Source organism: Pleurodeles waltl, chromosome 8 (genome assembly GCF_031143425.1).
Source record: "Pleurodeles waltl isolate 20211129_DDA chromosome 8, aPleWal1.hap1.20221129, whole genome shotgun sequence".
NCBI lineage: Eukaryota > Metazoa > Chordata > Amphibia > Caudata > Salamandridae > Pleurodeles > Pleurodeles waltl.
In genome coordinates, this window is record NC_090447.1 from 1,301,774,011 (window position 1) to 1,301,800,459 (window position 26,449).

Below are 26,449 nucleotides of genomic sequence, written 5' to 3' on the forward strand. Positions count from 1 at the left end.
GCTTTAGTTTCAATGCTTAATCCATCCTTAAGGTAGCAGAGATTTGGGATCTTTATAAATGCCCAGTATCTGCTGTCAGTCGTTCTGTCCTGCACGTCACTACCACTTGGTTGCTGAAAACTTTGGTGGCATTTTTAATCCTTTAGTTCCCTCCGTCAAATCCTTGGTGTTGATTAATTCCTCATCCTTTGTGTTTTTGTAAACATTCGACCAACACCTGCTTACTGATGAATATCTTCGGCTCAAAGCTACTTTGTTGATTTCAAAGGTGGTGACCGCTTTGGGTCAAACTGTTTCTCATAAACCCTCATGTCGTCTTATTCTGAAATCAGTTTTTTTTGGTGACAACAAAAGCTCTGTCTGGGGATCTTGTGAAAAGGGCAGTAGATCCCTTCAGACATTGCAAAGAATCAAGTTGGGTAAGCATCCTAGCACTCAATATGGTGAGTAACAAACTCAATCCAATAACCTACCCAAATGTCTCTTGCCACCCGTGCCTCTCAGACTCTAGAATTTTGTATACTGCTTCCCCTTACAGTCTGATAATAGATAGCCTTTGGCTCCGTACCACAGCGGCGAACAGATTGATAAAATAATGGAGGTGGTTAGTGATACACCAATCTTTTAATCCATAGGAGTGCGCAATCCTTCTATAAAAAGACAGTGATAGCAAGTTGTGACACTTGGTAGGCATTGATAGTAAGAACACAATGTCGTTGTTCAACTGTAATAAGACATTACAGTTGAGTTGTAACATGTCAGAGCCAGCTGACTGTGTAAAGGACAGTTCTTGGAGCAGACTGATATTTAATGGTGAGAATGAGAACTAGCTTTACAGCTCCTCTGAACTATTTTCCTGAAACTAAGATAGTAGCAGAAACAAGCCATTTATAGCAGCAGGTTTTTTTTCCCAGTTATTGTTTATTACACCAAAGCAGGACATTTAATGCAGGTTCTGATACATAATGAACCAAAACTGCTTTAAAATTGCCTTGAAAAAAACTGCCTACAATATTTTTGCAAACATCACTAGTTGTATATTGATATGTTTAATTTCTAACTACGTTTGTTCTGCATATTTGCAAGTATTCTCATTCACATGAAGTAGCAAGACACCAAAGATGAAGGCTACCTGAGGAAGGGGATAATGTGACCATCTACTACAAGGAGTGAAATATGCTATGTTCTACATTATAAGGTTATTGCAAGTCCACTTAGAATTCCATGTCCTTAGCAAGAAACCCAGTCCTTGGCCTCTTTCTTCTGTTTGGTGACAGATTTCCTTAGTAACTTTGAACATCCTATCAATATTATGAATGGTACAGGATCATTTATTCTATAAATAATTTACACTTTTCTGTCATCTTTTATTATTTTCTCAGTGCTAATAATGTTCACTCTTTTGTCACCTTTGTGACTTTGTCAGCAAGGCAGCCTAAGTAGAAAATATTTTGTGGGCAGTGGAAATTTTTTTGTTCACAAAATTCTTGAAAATGAAAAGACATGAATGCAGTTACAAAAGGCAAATCTGAGAAGATCTGGTTGAAAAATGTTTCTATATTGTTCATATTTACACACTAGTTGTCCTTTTTTTTGTTTTGCATTGTTGGTTTTAGCAGACAGTACCACTGGTGTGCTTGAGTTCATATTATGTTTTATTGTAATGCATGTTTTTCCAGCAAGGTGAGAAAGATAAATTTTTGAGGAGTATCTACTTATAATATGTAGCCATTCGTGTTTTTTTTTCTCTAGTCCTGGATGTCAAGTGGTTGTTTTCCATGGCATCACCTAGTTCACCTTGATTATGCAGAAGCTCTGAAATGTCAGCGACCAGGAATGCGGTGCAGCTTGCCCACTGAGAAGTTTGTTTTCGTTTGAGATTGGCAGTTCTTTTCAGTAGATCAGGAAGCCCAATTTCAGGGGGATTAGTTAATGCCTGAAATGCTAAGGTCTTGATAGTAGAACAACCACTTGCTATTGATATGAGCAAGCAATCATTCTTAGAAATTGGGGACCTTAGATGTAATACAAACTGGAAAAACGTTATTCAGTTAATAATTAAACAATTCCAATTCCCAGTATGATAGTTTACTGTGATAGATTACATGTTGACTGGTGGCACCCATATCCTTTAATGTTTTTTTATTAGCTGTTCGTTTTGCAGTTAAACCTGTGTCATGGGATTAAGAAATCACTATTATGAGAATGAATACCGCAAATATGCTTGTAAGTTTGTGCATCTGTATTTTGTTTGTATTTTGTGTGAATGCATTAAGCCTTGAAAAGAAAATCAGGAGGCTAAATTAAATTGTGCTACGATAGTGAAAATGTAGAATTTGAAGTAAGAAGCTTAGTCTATTCATCACTCAGTAGAATTTTAAGAGGCTATACCCTCCTTGCACCTCATCATCGAGTGACCCAAAAAGATTGGTTGAGGACCAGGGCTTAATGTAAGGCAACATTGAAACTCGAGGTGGAGAAGGGTTGTCACCAATAACATGCCTTCAGTTCCTGCAGTCTTTCCTTCATGCTCAGCTCCCTATTGCTGCTGATGACCTCACATCGAGGGATATTGGGTGTCACATTAGTATTCTGGATTTTATATTTAACTTTATCATTTGGCAGTGGTTAATGTAATGCATGTTGTGTGTTCACTGTGAAGTGCATTGCAGATGTCTTATGGGTATAAGAGTATGTTTTACAAATATCAATAATTATCCAGAAGTGCTGAAATTACACCTGTAGGAAGTTGGCTCTGTATGTGCTATTTCAAAGTAAGGAATAGCATGCACAGAGTCCAAGGGTTCCCCTTAGAGGTAAAATAGTGGTAAAAATAGATAATACTAATGCTCTATTTTGTGGTAGTGTGGTCGAGCAGTAGGCTTATCCAAGGAGTAGTGTTAAGCATTTGTTGTACATACACATAGACAATAAATGAGGTACACACACTCAGAGACAAATCCAGCCAATAGGTTTTTATATAGAAAAATATCTTTTCTTAGTTTATTTTAAGAACCACAGGTTCAAATTCTACATGTAATATCTCATTTGAAAGGTATTGCAGGTAAGTACTTTAGGAACTTTAAATCATAAAAATTGCATGTATACTTTTCAAGTTATTGACAAATAGCTGTTTTAAAAAGTGGACACTTAGTGCAATTTTCACAGTTCCTAGGGGAGGTAAGTTTTGGTTAGTTTTACCAGGTAAGTAAGACACTTACAGGGTTCAGTTCTTGGTCCAAGGTAGCCCACCGTTGGGGGTTCAGAGCAACCCCAAAGTCACCACACCAGCAGCTCAGGGCCGGTCAGGTGCAGAGTTCAAAGTGGTGCCCAAAACACATAGGCTAGAATGGAGAGAAGGGGGTGCCCCGGTTCCGGTCTGCTTGCAGGTAAGTACTCGCGTCTTCGGAGGGCAGACCAGGGGGGTTTTGTAGGGCACCGGGGGGGACACAAGTCCACACAGAAATTTCACCCTCAGCGGTGCGGGGGCGGCCGGGTGCAGTGTAGAAACAAGCGTCGGGTTCGCAATGTTAGTCTATGAGAGATCTCGGGATCTCTTCAGCGCTGCAGGCAGGCAAGGGGGGGGTTCCTCGGGGAAACCTCCACTTGGGCAAGGGAGAGGGACTCCTGGGGGTCACTTCTCCAGTGAAAGTCCGGTCCTTCAGGTCCTGGGGGCTGCGGGTGCAGGGTCTCTCCCAGGCGTCGGGACTTTAGGTTCAAAGAGTCGCGGTCAGGGGAAGCCTCGGGATTCCCTCTGCAGGCGGCGCTGTGGGGGCTCAGGGGGGACAGGTTTTGGTACTCACAGTATCAGAGTAGTCCTGGGGTCCCTCCTGAGGTGTTGGATCGCCACCAGCCGAGTCGGGGTCGCCGGGTGCAGTGTTGCAAGTCTCACGCTTCTTGCGGGGAGCTTGCAGGGTTCTTTTAAAGCTGCTGGAAACAAAGTTGCAGTCTTTCTTGGAGCAGGTCCGCTGTCCTCGGGAGTTTCTTGTCTTTTCGAAGCAGGGGCAGTCCTCAGAGGATGTCGAGGTCGCTGGTCCCTTTGGAAGGCGTCGCTGGAGCAGGATCTTTGGAAGGCAGGAGACAGGCCGGTGAGTTTCTGGAGCCAAGGCAGTTGTCGTCTTCTGGTCTTCCGCTGCAGGGGTTTTCAGCTGGGCAGTCCTTCTTCTTGTAGTTGCAGGAATCTAATTTTCTAGGGTTCAGGGTAGCCCTTAAATACTAAATTTAAGGGCGTGTTTAGGTCTGGGGGGTTAGTAGCCAATGGCTACTAACCCTGAGGGTGGGTACACCCTCTTTGTGCCTCCTCCCAAGGGGAGGGGGTCACAATCCTAACCCTATTGGGGGAATCCTCCATCGGCAAGATGGAGGATTTCTAAAAGTTAGAGTCACTTCAGCTCAGGACACCTTAGGGGCTGTCCTGACTGGCCAGTGACTCCTCCTTGTTTTTCTCATTAGTTTCTCCGGCCTTGCCGCCAAAAGTGGGGCCTGGCCGGAGGGGGCGGGCAACTCCACTAGCTGGAGTGTCCTGCTGGGTTGGCACAAAGGAGGTGAGCCTTTGAGGCTCACCGCCAGGTGTGACAATTCCTGCCTGGGGGAGGTGTTAGCATCTCCACCCAGTGCAGGCTTTGTTACTGGCCTCAGAGTGACAAAGGCACTCTCCCCATGGGGCCAGCAACATGTCTCGGTTTGTGGCAGGCTGCTAAAACTAGTCAGCCTACACAGATAGTCGGTTAAGTTTCAGGGGGCACCTCTAAGGTGCCCTCTGTGGTGTATTTTTCAATAAAATGTACACTGGCATCAGTGTGCATTTATTGTGCTGAGAAGTTTGATACCAAACTTCCCAGTTTTCAGTGTAGCCATTATGGTGCTGTGGAGTTCGTGTTTGACAGACTCCCAGACCATATACTCTTATGGCTACCCTGCACTTACAATGTCTAAGGTTTTGTTTAGACACTGTAGGGGTACCATGCTCATGCACTGGTACCCTCACCTATGGTATAGTGCACCCTGCCTTAGGGCTGTAAGGCCTGCTAGAGGGGTGTCTTACCTATACTGCATAGGCAGTGAGAGGCTGGCATGGCACCCTGAGGGGAGTGCCATGTCGACTTACTCGTTTTGTCCTCACTAGCACACACAAGCTGGCAAGCAGGGTGTCTGTGCTGAGTGAGAGGTCTCCAGGGTGGCATAAGACATGCTGCAGCCCTTAGAGACCTTCCTTGGCATCAGGGCCCTTGGTACTAGAAGTACCAGTTACAAGGGACTTATCTGGATGCCAGGGTCTGCCAATTGTGGATACAAAAGTACAGGTTAGGGAAAGAACACTGGTGCTGGGGCCTGGTTAGCAGGCCTCAGCACACTTTCAATTGTAAACATAGCATCAGCAAAGGCAAAAAGTCAGGGGGCAACCATGCCAAGGAGGCATTTCCTTACACAACCCCCCCCCCCAAACGAAAGAGGATGAGACTAACCTTTCCCAAGAGAGTCTTCATTTTCTAAGTGGAAGAACCTGGAAAGGCCATCTGCATTGGCATGGGCAGTCCCAGGTCTGTGTTCCACTATAAAGTCCATTCCCTGTAGGGAGATGGACCACCTCAACAGTTTAGGGTTTTCACCTTTCATTTGCATCAGCCATTTGAGAGGTCTGTGGTCAGTTTGAACTAGGAAGTGAGTCCCAAAGAGGTATGGTCTCAGCTTCTTCAGGGACCAAACCACAGCAAAGGCCTCCCTCTCAATGGCACTCCAACGCTGCTCCCTGGGGAGTAACCTCCTGCTAATGAAAGCAACAGGCTGGTCAAGGCCATCATCATTTGTTTGGGACAAAACTGCCCCTATCCCATGTTCAGAGCCATCAGTCTGCACAATGAACTGCTTAGAATAATCTGGAGCTTTGAGAACTGGTGCTGAGCACATTGCCTGTTTCAGGGTGTCAAAGGCCTGTTGGCATTCCACAGTCCAGTTTACTTTCTTGGGCATTTTCTTGGAGGTGAGTTCAGTGAGGGCTGTCACAATGGATCCATATCCCTTCACAAACCTCCTGTAGTACCCAGTCAAGCCAAGGAATGCCCTGACTTGAGTCTGGGTTTTTGGAGCTACCCAGTCCAGAATAGTCTGGATCTTGGGTTGGAGTGGCTGAACTTGGCCTCCACCTACAAGGTGTCCCAAGTAAACCACAGTTCCCTGCCCTATCTGGCATTTGGATGCCTTGATAGAGAGGCCTGCAGATTGCAGAGCCTTCAAAACCTTCCTCAGGTGGACCAGGTGATCCTGCCAGGTGGAGCTAAAGACAGCAATATCATCAAGATAAGCTGTGCTAAAGGACTCCAAGCCAGCAAGGACTTGATTCACCAACCTTTGGAAGGTGGCAGGGGCATTCTTTAAACCAAAGGGCATAACAGTAAACTGATAATGCCCATCAGGTGTGGAGAATGCTGTCTTTTCTTTTGCTCCAGGTGCCATTTTTATTTGCCAGTACCCTGCTGTCAAGTCAAAGGTACTTAGAAATTTGGCAGCACCTAATTTATCAATGAGCTCATCAGCTCTTGGAATTGGATGGGCATCTGTCTTGGTGACAGAAACCTCATCTCTTTCTTTCCATCTTTGGTGTGAGGTTTGGGGACTAAGACCACTGGGCTAGCCCAGGGGCTGTCAGAGCGCTCAATTACTCCCAATTCCAGCATCTTGTGGACTTCCACCTTGATGCTTTCCTTAACATGGTCAGATTGTCTAAAGATTTTGTTCTTGACAGGCATGCTGTCTCCTGTGTCCACATCATGGGTACACAGGTGTGTCTGACCAGGGGTTAAGGAGAAGAGTTCAGGAAACTGTTGTAGGACTCTCCTACAATCAGCTTGCTGTTGGCCAGAGAGGGTGTCTGAGTAGATCACTCCATCTACTGTGCCATCTTTTGGGTCTGATGATAGAAGATCAGGGAGAGGTTCACTCTCTGCCTCCTGATCCTCATCTGTTACCATCAACAGATTGACATCAGCCCTGTCGTGGAAGAGCTTAAGGCGGTTTACATGGATCACCCTCTTGGGGCTCCTGCTTGTGCCCAGGTCCACCAGGTAGGTGACCTGACTCTTCCTTTCTAGTACTGGGTAAGGGCCACTCCATTTGTCCTGGAGTGCCCTGGGAGCCACAGGCTCCAGAACCCAGACTTTCTGCCCTGGTTGGAACTCAACCAGTGCAGCCTTTTGGTCATACCAAAACTTCTGGAGCTGTTGGCTGGCCTCAAGGTTTTTGGTCGCCTTTTCCATGTACTCTGCCATTCTAGAGCGAAGGCCAAGTACATAGTCCACTATGTCCTGTTTAGGCTCATGGAGAGGTCTCTCCCAGCCTTCTTTAACAAGGGCAAGTGGTCCCCTTACAGGATGACCAAACAGAAGTTCAAAGGGTGAGAATCCTACTCCCTTCTGTGGCACCTCTCTGTAAGCGAAAAGCAGGCATGGCAAGAGGACATCCCATCTCCTTTTGAGTTTTTCTGGGAGCCCCATGATCATGCCCTTTAATGTCTTGTTGAATCTCTCAACTAAGCCATTAGTTTGTGGATGGTATGGTGTAGTGAATTTATAAGTCACCCCACACTCATTCCACATGTGCTTTAGGTATGCTGACATGAAGTTGGTACCTCTGTCAGACACCACCTCCTTAGGGAAACCCACTCTGGTAAAGATACCAATGAGGGCCTTGGCTACTGCAGGGGCAGTAGTCGACCTAAGGGGAATAGCTTCAGGATACCTGGTAGCATGATCCACTACTACCAGGATATACATATTTCCTGAGGCTGTGGGAGGTTCTAGTGGACCAACTATGTCCACACCCACTCTTTCAAAGGGAACCCCCACCACTGGAAGTGGAATGAGGGGGGCCTTTGGATGCCCACCTGTCTTACCACTGGCTTGACAGGTGGGGCAGGAGAGGCAAAACTCCTTATCCATGTTGGACATATTGGGCCAGTAGAAGTGATTGACTAACCTCTCCCACGTCTTGGTTTGTCCCAAATGTCCAGCAAGGGGAATGTCATGGGCCAATGTTAGGATGAACTCTCTGAACAGCTGAGGCACTACCACTCTCCTAGTGGCACCAGGTTTGGGGTCTCTGGCCTCAGTGTACAGGAGTCCATCTTCCCAATAGACCCTATGCGTTCCATTTTTCTTGCCTTTGGACTCTTCAGCAGCTTGCTGCCTAAGGCCTTCAAGAGAGGGACAGGTTTCTTGTCCCTTACACAGCTCCTCCCTTGAGGGTCCCCCTGGGCCTAAGAGCTCAACCTGATAAGGTTCAAGCTCCAAAGGCTCAGTTCCCTCAGAGGGCAGAACTTCTTCCTGAGAAGAGAGGTTCCCTTTCTTTTGCTGTGCTGCAGTGGGTTTCCCAACTGACTTTCCTGTTCTCTTGGTAGGCTGGGCCATTCTTCCAGACTCCAGCTCTACTTGTTCACCCTGTGCCTTGCACTGTGCTCTAGTTTTCACACACACCAGTTCAGGGATACCCAGCATTGCTGCATGGGTTTTTAGTTCTACCTCAGCCCATGCTGAGGACTCCAGGTCATTTCCAAGCAGACAGTCCACTGGGATATTTGAGGAGACCACCACCTGTTTCAGGCCATTGACCCCTCCCCATTCTAAAGTAACCATTGCCATGGGATGTACTTTTCTCTGATTGTCAGCGTTGGTGACTGTGTAAGTTTTTCCAGTCAGGTATTGGCCAGGGGAAACCAGTTTCTCTGTCACCATGGTGACACTGGCACCTGTATACCTCAGGCCCTCTATTCTAGTCCCATTAATTAAGAGTTGCTGTCTGTATTTTTGCATGTTAGGCGGCCAGACAGCTAGTGTGGCTAAATCCACCCCACCCTCAGAAACTAGAGTAGCTTCAGTGTGGACCCTGATTTTCTCTGGGCACACTGTTGATCCCACTTGGAGACTAGCCATACCAGTGTTACCTGGATGGGAGTTTGGAGTGGAACCTTTCTTGGGACAGGCCTTGTCTCCAGTTTGGTGTCCATGCTGTTTACAGTTATGACACCAGGCCTTTTTGGGATCAAAGTTTTTACCCTTGTACCCATTGTTTTGTGAAGAGGCTCTGGGCCCACCCTCCTGTGCAGGTTTTTGGGGGCCTGTAGAAGACTCTTTACTATTTTTAGTTTTGGTTGTCTCATCACCCTTCCCCTGGTGAGTCTTTGTGACCCCTTTCTTTTGGTCACCCCCTGTTGAAGTCTTGGACACCCTTGTCTTGACCCAATGGTCCGCCTTCTTTCCCAATTCTTGGGGAGAAATTGGTCCTAGGTCTACCAGATGCTGATGCAGTTTATCATTGAAACAATTACTTAACAGGTGTTCTTTCACAAATAAATTGTACAGCCCATCATAATTACTTACACCACTGCCTTGAATCCAACCATCTAGTGTTTTCACTGAGTAGTCTACAAAGTCAACCCAGGTCTGGCTCGAGGATTTTTGAGCCCCCCTGAATCTAATCCTATACTCCTCAGTGGAGAATCCAAAGCCCTCAATCAGGGTACCCTTCATGAGGTCATAAGATTCTGCATCTTGTCCAGAGAGTGTGAGGAGTCTATCCCTACACTTTCCTGTGAACATTTCCCAAAGGAGAGCACCCCAGTGAGATCTGTTCACTTTTCTGGTTACACAAGCCCTCTCAAAAGCTGTGAACCATTTGGTGATGTCATCACCATCTTCATATTTAGTTACAATCCCTTTAGGGATTTTCAACATGTCAGGAGAATCTCTGACCCTATTTATGTTGCTGCCACCATTGATGGGTCCTAGGCCCATCTCTTGTCTTTCCCTCTCTATGGCTAGGATCTGTCTTTCCAAAGCCAATCTTTTGGCCATCCTGGCTAACTGGATGTCCTCTTCACTGGGGCTATCCTCAGTGATTTCAGAGGTGTTGGTCTCTCCTGTGAGGGAACCAGCATCTCTGACTATTATTTTTGGAGTCAGGGTTTGAGGGACCCTGTTCTCCCTAGATAGGATTGGTAGGGGGGAATTTTCCTCCAAGTCACTATCCTCTTCCTCTGAGTTGCCACCCTCAGAGGGGTTGGCCTTTTCAAACTCTGCCAAAAGCTCCTGGAGCTGTATTTTGGTAGGTTTGGGGCCCATTGTTATTTTCTTTATTTTACAGAGTGACCTTAGCTCCCTCATCTTAAGATGGAGGTAAGGTGTGGTGTCGAGTTCCACCACAGTCACATCTGTGCTAGACATTTTGCTTCTAAAAGTTGGAATACTTTTTAAGAATCTACAACTGGTTCTAGAATCTAATTCAAACTTTTACAAACTTTTAAACTCTAAAAGAAATGCTAAACAGGATCTAACACAAGGCCCTAGCAGGTCTTTTAAGAATTTAGAAAACTTTTCAAATTGCAAAAATCAATTTCTAATGACAATTTTGGAATTTGTCGTGTGATCAGGTATTGGCTGAGTAGTCCAGCAAATGCAAAGTCTTGTACCCCACCGCTGATCCACCAATGTAGGAAGTTGGCTCTGTATGTGCTATTTCAAAGTAAGGAATAGCATGCACAGAGTCCAAGGGTTCCCCTTAGAGGTAAAATAGTGGTAAAAATAGATAATACTAATGCTCTATTTTGTGGTAGTGTGGTCGAGCAGTAGGCTTATCCAAGGAGTAGTGTTAAGCATTTGTTGTACATACACATAGACAATAAATGAGGTACACACACTCAGAGACAAATCCAGCCAATAGGTTTTTATATAGAAAAATATCTTTTCTTAGTTTATTTTAAGAACCACAGGTTCAAATTCTACATGTAATATCTCATTTGAAAGGTATTGCAGGTAAGTACTTTAGGAACTTTAAATCATAAAAATTGCATGTATACTTTTCAAGTTATTGACAAATAGCTGTTTTAAAAAGTGGACACTTAGTGCAATTTTCACAGTTCCTAGGGGAGGTAAGTTTTGGTTAGTTTTACCAGGTAAGTAAGACACTTACAGGGTTCAGTTCTTGGTCCAAGGTAGCCCACCGTTGGGGGTTCAGAGCAACCCCAAAGTCACCACACCAGCAGCTCAGGGCCGGTCAGGTGCAGAGTTCAAAGTGGTGCCCAAAACACATAGGCTAGAATGGAGAGAAGGGGGTGCCCCGGTTCCGGTCTGCTTGCAGGTAAGTACTCGCGTCTTCGGAGGGCAGACCAGGGGGGTTTTGTAGGGCACCGGGGGGGACACAAGTCCACACAGAAATTTCACCCTCAGCGGCGCGGGGGCGGCTGGGTGCAGTGTAGAAACAAGCGTCGGGTTCGCAATGTTAGTCTATGAGAGATCTCGGGATCTCTTCAGCGCTGCAGGCAGGCAAGGGGGGGTTCCTCGGGGAAACCTCCACTTGGGAGAGGGACTCCTGGGGGTCACTTCTCCAGTGAAAGTCCGGTCCTTCAGGTCCTGGGGGCTGCGGGTGCAGGGTCTCTCCCAGGCGTCGGGACTTTAGGTTCAAAGAGTCGCGGTCAGGGGAAGCCTCGGGATTCCCTCTGCAGGCGGCGCTGTGGGGGCTCAGGGGGGACAGGTTTTGGTACTCACAGTATCAGAGTAGTCCTGGGGTCCCTCCTGAGGTGTTGGATCGCCACCAGCCGAGTCGGGGTCGCCGGGTGCAGTGTTGCAAGTCTCACGCTTCTTGCGGGGAGCTTGCAGGGTTCTTTTAAAGCTGCTGGAAACAAAGTTGCAGCCTTTCTTGGAGCAGGTCCGCTGTCCTCGGGAGTTTCTTGTCTTTTCGAAGCAGGGGCAGTCCTCAGAGGATGTCGAGGTCGCTGGTCCCTTTGGAAGGCGTCGCTGGAGCAGGATCTTTGGAAGGCAGGAGACAGGCCGGTGAGTTTCTGGAGCCAAGGCAGTTGTCGTCTTCTGGTCTTCCGCTGCAGGGGTTTTCAGCTGGGCAGTCCTTCTTCTTGTAGTTGCAGGAATCTAATTTTCTAGGGTTCAGGGTAGCCCTTAAATACTAAATTTAAGGGCGTGTTTAGGTCTGGGGGGTTAGTAGCCAATGGCTACTAGCCCTGAGGGTGGGTACACCCTCTTTGTGCCTCCTCCCAAGGGGAGGGGGTCACAATCCTAACCCTATTGGGGGAATCCTCCATCGGCAAGATGGAGGATTTCTAAAAGTTAGAGTCACTTCAGCTCAGGACACCTTAGGGGCTGTCCTGACTGGCCAGTGACTCCTCCTTGTTTTTCTCATTAGTTTCTCCGGCCTTGCCGCCAAAAGTGGGGCCTGGCCGGAGGGGGCGGGCAACTCCACTAGCTGGAGTGTCCTGCTGGGTTGGCACAAAGGAGGTGAGCCTTTGAGGCTCACCGCCAGGTGTGACAATTCCTGCCTGGGAGAGGTGTTAGCATCTCCACCCAGTGCAGGCTTTGTTACTGGCCTCAGAGTGACAAAGGCACTCTCCCCATGGGGCCAGCAACATGTCTCGGTTTGTGGCAGGCTGCTAAAACTAGTCAGCCTACACAGATAGTCGGTTAAGTTTCAGGGGGCACCTCTAAGGTGCCCTCTGTGGTGTATTTTTCAATAAAATGTACACTGGCATCAGTGTGCATTTATTGTGCTGAGAAGTTTGATACCAAACTTCCCAGTTTTCAGTGTAGCCATTATGGTGCTGTGGAGTTCGTGTTTGACAGACTCCCAGACCATATACTCTTATGGCTACCCTGCACTTACAATGTCTAAGGTTTTGTTTAGACACTGTAGGGGTACCATGCTCATGCACTGGTACCCTCACCTATGGTATAGTGCACCCTGCCTTAGGGCTGTAAGGCCTGCTAGAGGGGTGTCTTACCTATACTGCATAGGCAGTGAGAGGCTGGCATGGCACCCTGAGGGGAGTGCCATGTCGACTTACTCGTTTTGTCCTCACTAGCACACACAAGCTGGCAAGCAGGGTGTCTGTGCTGAGTGAGAGGTCTCCAGGGTGGCATAAGACATGCTGCAGCCCTTAGAGACCTTCCTTGGCATCAGGGCCCTTGGTACTAGAAGTACCAGTTACAAGGGACTTATCTGGATGCCAGGGTCTGCCAATTGTGGATACAAAAGTACAGGTTAGGGAAAGAACACTGGTGCTGGGGCCTGGTTAGCAGGCCTCAGCACACTTTCAATTGTAAACATAGCATCAGCAAAGGCAAAAAGTCAGGGGGCAACCATGCCAAGGAGGCATTTCCTTACACCTTACCTTTTATCTACGTACAGTCGCTGAAAGTCATTAATTAGGCCCACATTGGGCACTATAATAGAATGGGTTCTCAGCTTTCTGTTGTACTGAGATTATCTACTATGTCTTTTATTGGACATCTAATGTGTTTGGAGGGTACAAAACTAAACAAACTCGTTAAAATTTGCTTTTCTGTAAACCTCTAAAGCAGTGCCTCTTAATGTGTGGTCGGTCTGCACCCCTTCTCACGTGCTCAACGACTGCTTAGAAAATTAAAATAATATTTACAGATTACTAAAGTGTATATAAATAAGGAAGCAAAATGTAAAACTGAACAATTGAAAACGTTCCATAATGTGAAGGAATTTGAAATTGGAGGCTAGAAATTGAATTAGTATTAGCGGATTGATTCTTGGGAGTAGTGCAGGTGCATCAAACAGAATATATTACGGATGAGTGGTTTAAATTAAATTTAGAAAAGCTCCAACCTTGCCATGAAAATTAAAATGTTGACTTTATTAATGTAACATTTGTTTGTGAATTGGATACAATATTTCTTTGATGAATGCTTGTTCCTATATTTTATGTATTGGTTTTTAACTCAGAGTTTCAACATTTGCTTAGGCCCGGGTGTCTGGACTTCAGTAATGACTCAATTTGGGGGGGTGGGGTGCAAATTCCAATACTGTTTCAGTGTGGGGGGTCCCTGGATTCCAGTAATGATTATGTGGGGGTCCACAGAAGTCAAAAGGTTAAACACTGCTCTAAAGCATGCAGATTTAGTCAGTGACCCAACTTGTGGCAACAGATGAAAGAAGGGGGACAATTTAAAACCACATGCATCTTAGGATGGGGACCCATTCCTTATTAACCTGAGGTTCCCAGCAGACATAGGAATCTCCAGAGATAAAACAAACGCATGGCTTCAATACTGTATTTCCTTCTCGAGAATAGAGGTGGCTGTTATGTCAGCTGTGGTTTCCCTTCACTGAATTATTGTCTTGAACCTGACAAAAGGAAGTTAGCAAATTGTTTTATTTATTGGGATCACCTATTTGAATCAACATTTACCCGGTGGATCGCTGAAGGTCAGTTGTGTAGCAGCATTCATGATGGACGGAGAACCCCTGGATGCAATACTCCTAGAGGTGGCCAAACCCATCAAGATGGGGTGAAGTTTATCAAGAGTGTAACATGGAAGAATGACTCCCCTCTCACAAGGCATACTAAAACATACATGGTTCAGTGATTGTAGAGCTGTTACCATAAGACAATTGAGAGCAAAAACAAGGGCCTTCTGCTCCAGGTCAGTCACCCGAGAAAGTTACCAACATTAAAATTAATGGTAGAGGCTCTGGCTGGTAAGAACTGTTACCTGAAAAGGCATTACTGGACAACATACAAAATATGCTGTTGGTGTTTTCAGTTTTTAAGTTTGTGAGTTGGATAGAATGTTAAAGGTGGAGCCACGAAGTTTGCATTAAAATGTGATTGACCATTCAGTTATAGTGAATTACTCAATTCACCCTCGCTCATCTGTACCTGCAGAAGAAGCCTTCACTTTCATACTGGGTATGTAGATTAGGTTTCAGAGGAAGTGAACTTATGATGTATAGTTCATTATTCAAGTAGTGTATGAATGATTGTGTGCTTTAGAAATGGTATCTCTTATTTGCACACCAATAAAAACACAATTCATTTTAGGGGAAAAAAAACACCTGATCACTGTCCAAACTTGTTGGCTCGCTTGATCTTTAAATTGCAGGTCTGCTTCAGGCATGGATGCAATGTTTTAAAGGCAACAGCAAGCTGTGCTGCGGAGAAGGTAAACATGCCATCTAATGTGTGATGGTCAGATACAATATTTGCTTTAGCCATTCTCTTACAGATGTTAGGTTTTTTTAGGTGCTTTATAGTTTGACCACCATCAATCGGACTCCTATTTTAGAACACGGTGTACTTGTTAATGTGAGCTTGAGAACTTTTTTCTTTCCAGAGGCTCAAGTTAAGGATGGGATTAATTCTGATGACCAGTGAATTATTTTGACTAATTAGTGTTGTATCTACAGGTTACTTTCTGCAGTTTTAAGAGCATCTGAGGTGGAGTCGAGAGCAACACGGGCAGATTTAACACATCTTCTGAGTCCCCAAATGGGAAAAGATATTGTGTGGTTCTTGAAACGGTGGACGAAGACTTACCTTCTTGTGGATGAAAAGCTTTACGACCAGGTCAGAAATATTTGTGCATATTCCTATGTATAATTGCTTCTGATAAATGACCATATAATACTGTTGCAGTTAAAATAGCAATGCTGTCTTTATAAGTGTATCATATTTGTGTTTTAGGATGGTATAGTGCTTTGTTTTACCTTTCTACTGTTACTAAGCATTACAAGCGACCCTCATTCAAAAGTCCAAGTGAAATAGAATAATGAATCTCAGTTTGAAAGCATTAAGTTTGGGGAAATAATTTCAGCAATAAGGTAAGTGCTGAGGGTTAGGGTTACAGAAACAATGGGTTTAAGGATTGATTAGGGTACGGAGCTAAAGCTGGGGCTATGGAAGGGGATAGTTCGTATGATAGGGCTAGGGCTGTGGTATGTTACTGTTAAAAGCCGCTGTTTCATTTTGGGCGAGAGTAACAAATTAAGAATGGTTACATTTTAGTGTTTAGGTGCTAGTATTGAGGGATAAGCTTACTTCATTAGAAGTGTGATGAAGAATCACCAAAGGTTTAGATAACCAGCAAGTAAAAATGGGTGCGAGTGGGGATGAAAAGGAAGAAGGGAACAGAAGCATTGGAGAGAAAGAAATGAGCTGGTTAGCAAGATATTGGAACGCTCCAATCACTGATGAGTTTATAAGAAACCGACATATTTAGGATTTTACTTAAGGCTGGATGTTTGTCAGGGGACTGAGGTATTCCAGATTGCAGCTGCAACATGGTGTGGATATTTGAAGTTCCAGTCTCAATAAATGCATCTTTTGCTCTTCCTGGGGTGGAAATCTTAAGTCAAAGTAGATGGGGTTGTTGATATACACATCTTTACAAATGAGGCAGTCTAATGGTTGATGCCAGCTTCCATTGGCAGCCATAAGGGGCTGAGGTGTTAAAACGTGCTTGAACCATTTGTGAAGCTAACAGCCAAATGCAAGACTGCCTGTAGAGGACTGGAGAGAATTGAAGTAGGACTGCAATACTGAAGCAGTGCCTGACACAGCTGGAACTTGCAAAACTGTATGAAAGTAATTTTGGTTGGGGGAATAGGGAACGATCGATGATGTAAGCTTTTGATTTTCTACGTTAGCTAGAGTTTGACATTTTGCACCATGAATCTTTTCTAGATTAATATGCTGTGAATTATTCTATCAAGTGATTTGCATGAGCATTGAAGTTTTTGGAGGAAAGTGCAGAAAAAAACAGGAAAACACTGAAAAACACCTTTGTTGTCAATGGAGAAGAGTTTTGCAGGGGGATGTCACAGGACAAACTCCAAAAACCTCAGGTTTTTCCTTTAGCTTCAACCATGCTGTTGGAAAATGGACAGTAGCTCGACCATGCAGTTGGAGAATGGACAGTAGCAGGGTGGTGTGAACCCTACCCGGTCTTGAAGGGCTGGGAAACACCCCTTTTAGATGTTATTCCAAATATCACAACAGGATAGTGCAAACACACACAATGTGTGCAGTTTGTGTCTACTTAATGACCATCAGATGGAGGAAAGTCCCAATTAGGTTTTCCTTTCCTGAACCCTTAAGATAAAGGGAGAACGAAAGGCAGGCATATTAGGACATACTACAGTCAAAACAGTCCTTTGAGAACTTGGGATTCTCCAGTGACAAATCCTCCCAGATACTGAGGTTGCCAAGGGATAATGTGACAGAACCAACAAACATAGTGTCACAAAGGGAGGAGACACACACGAAAAGCACATAACTGGGCAGAATAAGCAAAAAGACACACCACCAGACCAAAGCGGTAGTGAAGCAAATCCATCTAGGTCAAAATCACCAAACAACACCTCATGACAAAGAGAAAGGTAGTCGAAGGAAGAGTCCAAACAAAGGATGTCGCTGAGAGCACAAATTTTCAACCTAGCCCAACCCGAAAAGGCGATTGAGACCAGACAAACCAAAAAAGGCCCTATCAACTCTGAAAGGTAGGAGAGAGGCAAAAGTTGATACGGAGCAATGTCTGTAAAGAAAATAAATACTTCAGTCAGTCCCTCGAGGCATAGTTAATCCCACAAAAACCAGCAAAGGAAACAGAAGGTACAGCAACAGGAATGCCTTGACCCTCAAGAGGAGGATCTAGATGTGTTCGTGGAGAAGGAGCTTCTCAAGGGATCTGTTGCTGACAGAGTACAGGAACAAAAGGCATTGGAGGATCTGAGCAAAAACTTCCCGGAGGAAGGATTTAATGCGTATTCTTCTAGGCCTTCACCACCAGATGAGCTTCCCTTGTATAGTGCAGTTATTAAGATAACAGAAACAAATATGGTGTCAAACTGGAGGAGGAGCTGGTGGACACATGCTTTCTACTTAAATCCTTCTTACCAGCACAAAAAGGCACTTTTTTCGCCCATGCTTCCCAGCATCTATGATGAGGGAAAGGAAGTTTGTAGGGACCCAGCACCTTCCAGGCCATTAACATAGCAGGCAGAGCAAAAGTGTAAACCCTCCAGCCACGGCCCTTTTGTATATTAAAAAAGAATACCAGCAGACTCTATAATTGTGTTCATGGCCAGGAAAAGGTCCTAGGCTCCCTCCTCTACAGGTTCTCCACTAGAGGAGGAGAGCAAAAGAATTGACATGGCAGGCAGAAAAATAGACAGATCCGAGGCCACAAAGTGGAGGATCGCAAATTCAAATGCCCACCTAATCTGCTAGGGCCATCAACAATAAAAGGAAATAGAAGAACTGATTCAGCACATCCTAGATCAGTATAAGAAAAGTACCAAAGTGGTCACACAGGAAGGCAAAACAATAGCTAACGCGTGCCGCAGGTCAGCTTTGGATGCTGTAGGAACCTCAAGCGGATAAATGCTGCAACCACCACACTCAGAAGGTACACCTAGTGCAGAGTGTGAGGGTTTAATCAGTAGGTTCAGTCCTCTATAATTAACATGCCCTTCACATGGGAAAACGTGTTTGGGTCGGCTGTGGATAATTCATGTCTAGAAGTGAAGAAATACAACAATACAGTCAAAGCAGTGGGTGCGTTGTGGTTTAGGTGGCCATTAAAAGAGAAAAAACTCTTACAAGGTGGTCAACAAGCAGGGGATCTTTCCTGGCTGCCCCACCACAGATTCAGAAAACAGACAAACATGACCAGGGATTTGGCACATCAGGGCAGTACCAATCATATCAAAGGACTGTCATTGAGAAAGAGTTGAGTCAGACCCACCGAGGCTCAATATCAACCTCCAAATGACAGTTTAAGACAGGACTCTTGACAAATAATACCGGTAGAGAGTTAAATAAGAGATTCATTCCAGGAGTGGAGGAAAATTACCTCGGACAGATGGGTACTAAACATAATATATACTACGTATTTTCGAGGAAAACACTGGAGGCCAGTCATAGGTGTTAGACTCCTCAACAAATACTTAAAAACACAAAACTTTAAAATGACCACACTCCAGGAGGTCATACTCATTCTATAAGTAGGGGGCTATGTGGCCATTATAAATACCCAGCATGTGAATCTAGAAACAAATTGCACATCAAAAGGAAATGGTTACTTTCGTGTAAGAGTAGGTTTGCAGCTTAAAGACTTTTCTGGATTCATATCCATCCATCCCACTTCCCCCAAAAGATGTGTATGTTTTTCAATCACGGTTAAGAAACATAATTGCACATAACATATATGATGACTTAAATATAAGTCTAGTCTCCAAAGGGGGAAAAAATAATCTGAAGGTGGAGCTTCAAAGACGCATCAGATGTCATAGGTCAGGGGTAGGACCAACTGCTGGTTAATTCCCAAGAGAAAGACTTTCTGAACCCAAGCACTAGAATGTGAAATAATGCACAGCATGTGAGTCAGGTCCTTATACTACAACACTCCTACATGCAAGGCTGTTTTAAGGACTTTGGGGACCCCAGGCAAGACATATTTTGAGGCCTCATGTTTGGTACAATTTATTACACGTCTAACTCCTTCAAACTTTCATGATGCCAATAATGTTGAATTAAATTGTGCAGTGATTGTATTTTGTTTATTCCACAACACCTATGGTACCCCCAGTGCACCTGCACCTGTTTCACTACTGAATGCTGCCACACCCTTTCTGTAAGGATCATGCAGTTATTAGATGACAGTAAAAATACTTTTAATGCCAAAGTGGTAGCCTGCATCCCAGCAGCACCCATAATATCAGTGCTGTTGTGATTCCTGATCTGATTAGTGGAGCCCCTCTAAACTATAAACACTAAACACAGAAAAGTGGTGAACGCCAGTTTGTGTTGCATCCCACACATTCCTTAATATGCAGTGTTTTGAACTATGCATATAGCTCTATAAAGATAGTCACTGCTGCAGTGTGAGGTTGAGAGGGTAGTGTAGAAACAGCACAAATAACACAATTTTTCAGGTGAGTAAACATGAGGTGCACAGCCTGATTCATACTCTTCTCTCCTTGAACCTAATGCTGCAGCTTTGGCCTAATTTACATAAAACATTTAGCTCTGACACGCTGCACATTGACAACACATGCAAAACGACCCTTGTCTCATCTTCCAACAAATAGACGCAGGTATAGCATGTCTCACTGCACATTTCACTCTTTGGGCATGTGGAGAGCAGTGGGTTGGAAAGAAACATTGCATGTGCCAGCCAGCCCACCAGCCGAGAGAGCGGGATGTCAAAGAAGCATGGAAACATATGAAGAGAGCAGAGCTTCATCCCTCATTTGGGAACACTATGGGAATATGGAGGGAGATTCACAGACTGAGCTCTCTGGAAGATGTAGCAGTATTGAAGGATCAGCACATCAATAGGGAATCGCCAGCAGTTTGAAGGAGTCTCTAGTTGATCTGAATGGAGCCTTGGGAAGATATTCTGCCTGGACCTCGCTAAAGCTGGTACCAGCACAAAGAGCTAACTGTGAGCTGAAAGTTTCCTCTGTGCAGGAATGTAGGTATGAGTGGTGCAACCAGTGCTGTGACACCAGGCCCCAATGAGAGTAAGAGGCCCAACCTCCCCTGCATCAGCAGTAGTTATTTACGAGGCTGCTTGATCCCTTTTATTATTTTTAGTGAGTTTTTGAGGCTTGGCTTTGTATGTGATAGAGCACTGCCTCCCTTTAAGGGCTGCATTTTCCGTGGTTTAAGAAGGCTGGTTGACGCTGAGAGTATAGGTACAAGGTCCAAAAAGATGCAATGTGCTCCGAGCTAGTGGAATACTGTGGTGAGGGTAAAATAGGAATGATGCTGGGGAAAGAGTTTGTTGAGCACAACGAGCTCAGTTCTCTCTCAGTATATTGGGCTGCTTTTGATGATATGTGCTCATAGACGTTCACTCATCTGGATGCAATCGATTTGCAGGGACAGGTTAGAGTGAGAGGTTGATGTACACTATGAATAACCGCTTTAAAGTCACATGAATGGACATGCATCCAGCAGGTGCCAGTACACAGGTGTGCACCAATAAACATCTGCTTTGAATTCACTTTGTTAATAGTGTTGTTAATAATTTGTAATAATCTAATAGGTGTATCAATATAGTGCGCAACACTCATTAGCATACTGACATCATGAAACAGATGTGCTAATTGTATATTCAGCCTTGGAAGGCTGAATGTCTCAGTTGACCTTGCGGGGTTTGGAAGTTGTGATCTGGTGCTGCACGCGACTCCATCAGGAACATGTATTAATGCATTCAGCAGTTTCACAAGCTCACTTGTCTTTGTGCATTTGTAGGAGTGGGTGTGGACTTGCGATGTGTGCTCACTTGGTGGATACACTAACTAGACATATTGATGTGGATAAAACCGAACTGTATTGAAAAGGGCCCACTGACAGTCATGAGCTTCCATTTGTTCTGCGAGTAAAGAGTTCTTTGGTTTTCATTGCTTTGCAGTGACACATACCTCATTTCTTGACTGCAAAGATAAGTGCAGAGTACTCCTATCAAAAGCCAAATAGCCAATTGATTTCCATTTTAACCGTATTCTAGATGTAACCACAACCCAGCCTGAACAAAACCTCAGTCTCATTCCTATTCCTATTCCTATTCCTACCCCCTACCTTAACCTGTATCCTAGTCTAACTCAAACAACCCTAAACCAAACTTTAGCCACAAAAACAAAATACAAAAAAGCAGCTGCTTGAGTTTGCCATGCTGTTCTAGGTCTTTCAGCCTCGGTCACAGGGATTGTACTTATGTCCCACTGAATAAAATTCATCCAGCCTTTCCACAGCTCCTGTGGCGGGCCTCCTGCCACTCATCCTTCGACTCCTGACACCTTTATTCTCCATCAACTCACTTGTCTCCTAAGTTCTGCTGTCCGAACCCACCAGCTCATGAGGCTTGCCTCCTCGAGTTCTTGAAGCCTCTCTCATCAACATCCTGCAGCTTACCTTTTAATTTCATCCCCATCGAAGTCCTTGAGCGTGCTCTCTGCAACTCAGCTACAAGATTGGATAGCTTGGATCCTGCAACCAACTTTGTCAACCTCCTGCAGCCTAATTTTCCATCAGATGTGGCTTACCTCCTCTAGATCCTGGAACCTATGTCTTCAGTGCCTGCAGCCTAGTACCTACATTCCACCATAACCAGCTCATGCAACATGCCTACAGGTCCTGCCTCCAGTATTCTACAGTCTGCCTAAAGGTCCTGCCCCCCGTCCCCACCTGTATTCTGCAGTCTGCCTTCTCTGGCTCCTGCAGCATATCTCCCTCAGCCTTTACTGTATTGCCCTCAGTTCATGCAGCCTCATGCTGCTTCCCGTAGTTATTGTTGGTAGTCCCTCATAGCCCATCTCCTCCAGAAGCCTAACTCTTCCATCCTGCATCTGTCTGCCCCTGCAGTGTGCCCTTACCCCCTTACAGCCTGCCTACCTTTCTCTGCTGGCTGCCAACCTTGTATAGTCTCCAGCCTCTCTGATCTCCATTGGTGGTGACCTTTGACCCTGGCTGCTGCCATAGGACTATCATCAGGGTAAGGCAGTACTCTACCGATGGCAAGGATACTTGTGATTTGAAAATGTTTCATAGTGGCACACACTACTATGTACTAGTCGCAGCCCATAACACATTGGGGTGGCATTCACTGTATACACTGTACTGATCCTGCATCTTCACAGCACTGAGATGTGGTAAAGATTTTTGACTTCAGGTCCAGGGACGGAGCTGTTACTAGTGCGAAAGGGGCACTGGTTCTGAGGAGTTCAATACATGTTAGATGTGGAGGCAATCTACTTGGTTGCATGAGAGCTTATGGAACTCTTGCTAAGCCACTGCACCCCACATTCCAGCCGGTGCCCAGTGAATCCTTGATCTGCCTGCCTCTTTGCTGCTTCTTTTATTGTTTGGCAGAGGTGAAGTAGTAATTTGCGGCTGGAGTAGAGAAGTTTAAACCTTTAAACACTTTCACTTGTCTGGTTCTCTGGTCCTTCCCAAACAGTTCTCTCTCTGATGAGCCTCACTGTAGGGCAGACGAGAATGCACCAGTAGTTTGGTTTGGCTGCTGGTCATGTGCACTTCATAAAAGCTTAATGCGCATGCTCCATCCAGCAATGGCACAGTTAACACTGGCAGTGCTCAAACAACTGTGCAAAGGCTCGGTCAGTGATTCAGTTTGACATGTAAACCACTTTTTTATTTAGGTATTTAAAACCATCAAGTTAGTACCCACTACATAAACTCTGAACAATTAATATTAAATAAAGAAGCATTCATCTTCTCATCGTTTTGATAGGTTAGTGCCAAATAAATGTATGTCTTAAAAATACTTCAGCTAATCACATAGTCTAAAATTTGAACAGTTCCAGACCTCATAACTCAAAGGGGAATTTAGTCACAGGATTCCAAGCAATGCCTATTTCTTAGGCGTAGCAGTTGATGGGACAATCATGGAGTAAGTGATGCAGTTTTTTACTTAAAAACATAAAAAATCCAATAGTACAGGTGCCATATGACTGTCCCAGTCACTTACCATGGAGCCCTTTAAAGGTGTGGTCACTAAGCAATTGCCCACTTTGCCCATGCCACAAAACGTCTCTGCCAACAAGTACTTAACAAATTTGTTTTTTTGTAACTTCCTCGGGCATCCATTATAAGGTGAGTGTTCAAGATACACCATAAATGTTACTTGTGGTGAAATGACTGGGGATAATAATCTGTCGACCTAGAGTGAAGATAGCAAACACTTTGCAAATTAACGTTTGTGGAGTAAGAGGCAGGAATGTTTTTTTGTGTTGTCGTTCAGTATTGGAATGTTTATCCATTGTTTTTTCTGCTGGCACAATTTAAGGAAACTGATGTTTGTAGTTTGGGGCCCTCAAGCACAACTAAAAGTAATCTCTGATACAATGATTTGTGATGTCCAACTTCCCGATTCATAATCCCACCAGTTCCGGTACAAATTGCTCAACATTGAAAGTGTCATGGAGCACTGAGGTTTTCCACTCTGCATTTTAAAGCATGACAGTTTGGTGCATTTTGCCTAGGAAATAAGCATACCAATCAACACCTGACCTTGAACACTATCATTGTTAATTATTTTCAAGGACACTAAGATATCTAATTGAATGAGAAGGCAGGAGAACCTTTTTCCCTATGCCAAGGGCGTCCCTCATCAAAGTGAAAGTTTCAATGGTCCATCCTGGTCAAAGATCGAAAGGTTCTCTTCTTTAATCTCTGGAAAATTGCAGAGAGACCTGTTTGAGTGTAGCTTCCCATAGATTTTCGGCACCTGTATATGGCACGTAAGTTGTCAACTCCTTCAGTCCCTGAAATTTTCTGCTACTCTACATCGGCCAGAACTGTGCAGGTCTGAGGAATAGCTTCCGGACTTGAAGCTCTCAAGAATGTTTTTTAAAAGGCTCATTTGTATAATGTGAAGTAAACTCTGACCCTTGCCCCTTAATTTAGAAGATAGGGAGTCAGGACAGGTTTCTAGAAGGTTGAGGATGAATCAGAAGAGGTTGATAGTGTTTTTCAGTGAAATTAATAAGCTGCATTTATTCTTTTGAAGTGGTCAGTAGGGAATGATATTCTGTGAAATTGTGTATTCAGATTTGAAATGGAACTCTGGAAACAGTGGGGTACATTGTAGACTATATTGGAAAGAGGATGACTCGGGTTGAATAATCTGGGATTTTTTCTTTGTCAGAACACATTTGGGTAGAGGTACTGTGGAGAAACAGGAACTTTCTTTTTTTTCAAATTTTCTTGATTGCTGTACTAGTTCTGGAAGTATTAATATTGGACTGTCTTCCTTATGTTGTTTTATTTGTGAGTTAATGTCCATGATAGGTTGGATGCTGTTGAGAACAGAAGGGAAGATGGCTTATAAGCCTGCATTTGATTTTAGGGGACTTTTCTAGACTGAAAAGAAAGCCAGTATTAATACATCTACATTTTTATAGGTTGTTCACAAGAAAGTTGATTGATGTCATCAAATAGAGACTTCTAGTTGCCGATTCCTTACCATAGAATTTTCCACACAGGCGTCAGACTGGATCCGGAGATTTTTTTTCTTCGAGTAATACGCTTGCACGTTGGTAGGTGGTGTCGGTCAACTCCGCGGGCGTCATTGGCGTCGTAGTCGCCGAGATGATGTCGAGAGTAGTACATAGACGACGCCTCAGCACAGTGACGTCAGTCATTTTCTTTCAGCGCCACACGCTGATCTGGAGAGAGCTACCCTGGTCTCTTGTGACCAACGTCGATGGCGTTGTAGTCGCTGTGATGACGTCTAGAGTAGTACATAGACGCCGCCTCAGCGCAGTGACATCAGTTCTTTTCTTTCCATGCTATGCGCTGACTGACTTCGACCCTTTTGTTGTGTTTTTGGTGAGTTTTGTGGTGCGTCAAGGATGTCCCCGAAGACCGGTTTCAGGCCGTGCGAGGACTGTCACTGCATGATGTCTGTGACGGATCCGCATCTGGTCTGTTTGTGGTGCTTGGAGTGCAACAACGACCCAACGTTGTGCTCAGAGTGCTGGGCCATGCACCCAAAGGCCTTGAGGGAGTGGTCCCTCAGGCTCATGGTGACCCGGAAGGAACCGAGAGGAAGGTCTCAAGACCATTCACGGGGACACCACCATTCTTCTTCCTCCAAGTCTTCGGGCACAGGTAAGAAGTAGTCGAAGCGGTCTCGTTGCTGTAGGAAAATGGCTCTGTGTTGCAGTTACCCCCCACTTTTTGCCTGATATTGATGCTGACTTGACTAAGAAGTGTGCTGGGACCCTGCTAACCAGCCCCCAACACCAGTGTTAAATGTATCATTGTTTCCACAATTGGCACACAGATAAGTCCCTTGTAAAAGGTACCAGTGGTACCAAGGGCCCTCTGACCAGGGAATGTCCCTAAGGGCTGCAGCATATGTTGTACCACCCTAAGGGACCCCTCACCTAACACATGCACACTGCCATTGTAGATTGTGTGTGTTGGTGGGGGAGAAAAAGGCAAAGTCGACATGGCATCCCCCTCAGGATGCCATGCCCACAAAATACTGCCTATGGCATAGGTAAGTCACCCCTCTAGCAGGCCTTCCAGCCCTAAGGCAGGGTGCACTATAACAAAGGTGAGGGCATAGCTGCATGAACAATATGCCCATACAGTGTCTAAGTCTGCTCCATAATGGCTACACTGAATACTGGGAAGTTTGGTATCAAACTTCTCAGAATAATAAACCCACACTGATGCCAGTGTTGTATTTATTAAGACAAATGCACACAGAGGGCATCTTAGAGATGCCCCCTGTATTTTACCCAATCCTTCAGTGCAGGACTGACTGGTCTGTGCCAGCCTGCTGCTGAGAGATGAGTTTCTGACCCCCTGGGTGAGGGCCTTTGTGCCCTCTGAAGCCAGAAACAAAGCCTGCTCTGGGTGGAGTTGCTTCCCACCTTCCTCCCTGCAGGAACTGTAACACCTAGCAGTGAGCCTGAAAGGCTCAGGCTTCGTGTTACAATGCCCCAGGGCACTCCAGCTAGTGGAAATGCCTGCCCCCTGGACACAGCCCCCACTTTTGGCGACAGGTCCAGGGGAGATAATGAGAAAAACAAGGAGGAGTCACCCACCAGTCAGGGCAGCCCCTAAGGTGTCCTGAGCTGAGGTGACCCCTGCCTCTAGAAA

General features: G+C 45.1%; 1 protein-coding gene across 1 annotated transcript in view; it reads left to right on the plus strand.

Moving 5' to 3' along the window:
* XPO4 (exportin 4) overlaps positions 1–26,449 on the plus strand; it is a 517,538-nt gene that overhangs the window by 326,575 nt on the left and 164,514 nt on the right. Inside the window, exon 14 of the mRNA XM_069202267.1 lies at positions 15,214–15,373. Coding sequence (XP_069058368.1) covers positions 15,214–15,373 — 160 coding nt within the window. The remainder of the gene's footprint in view (positions 1–15,213; positions 15,374–26,449) is intronic.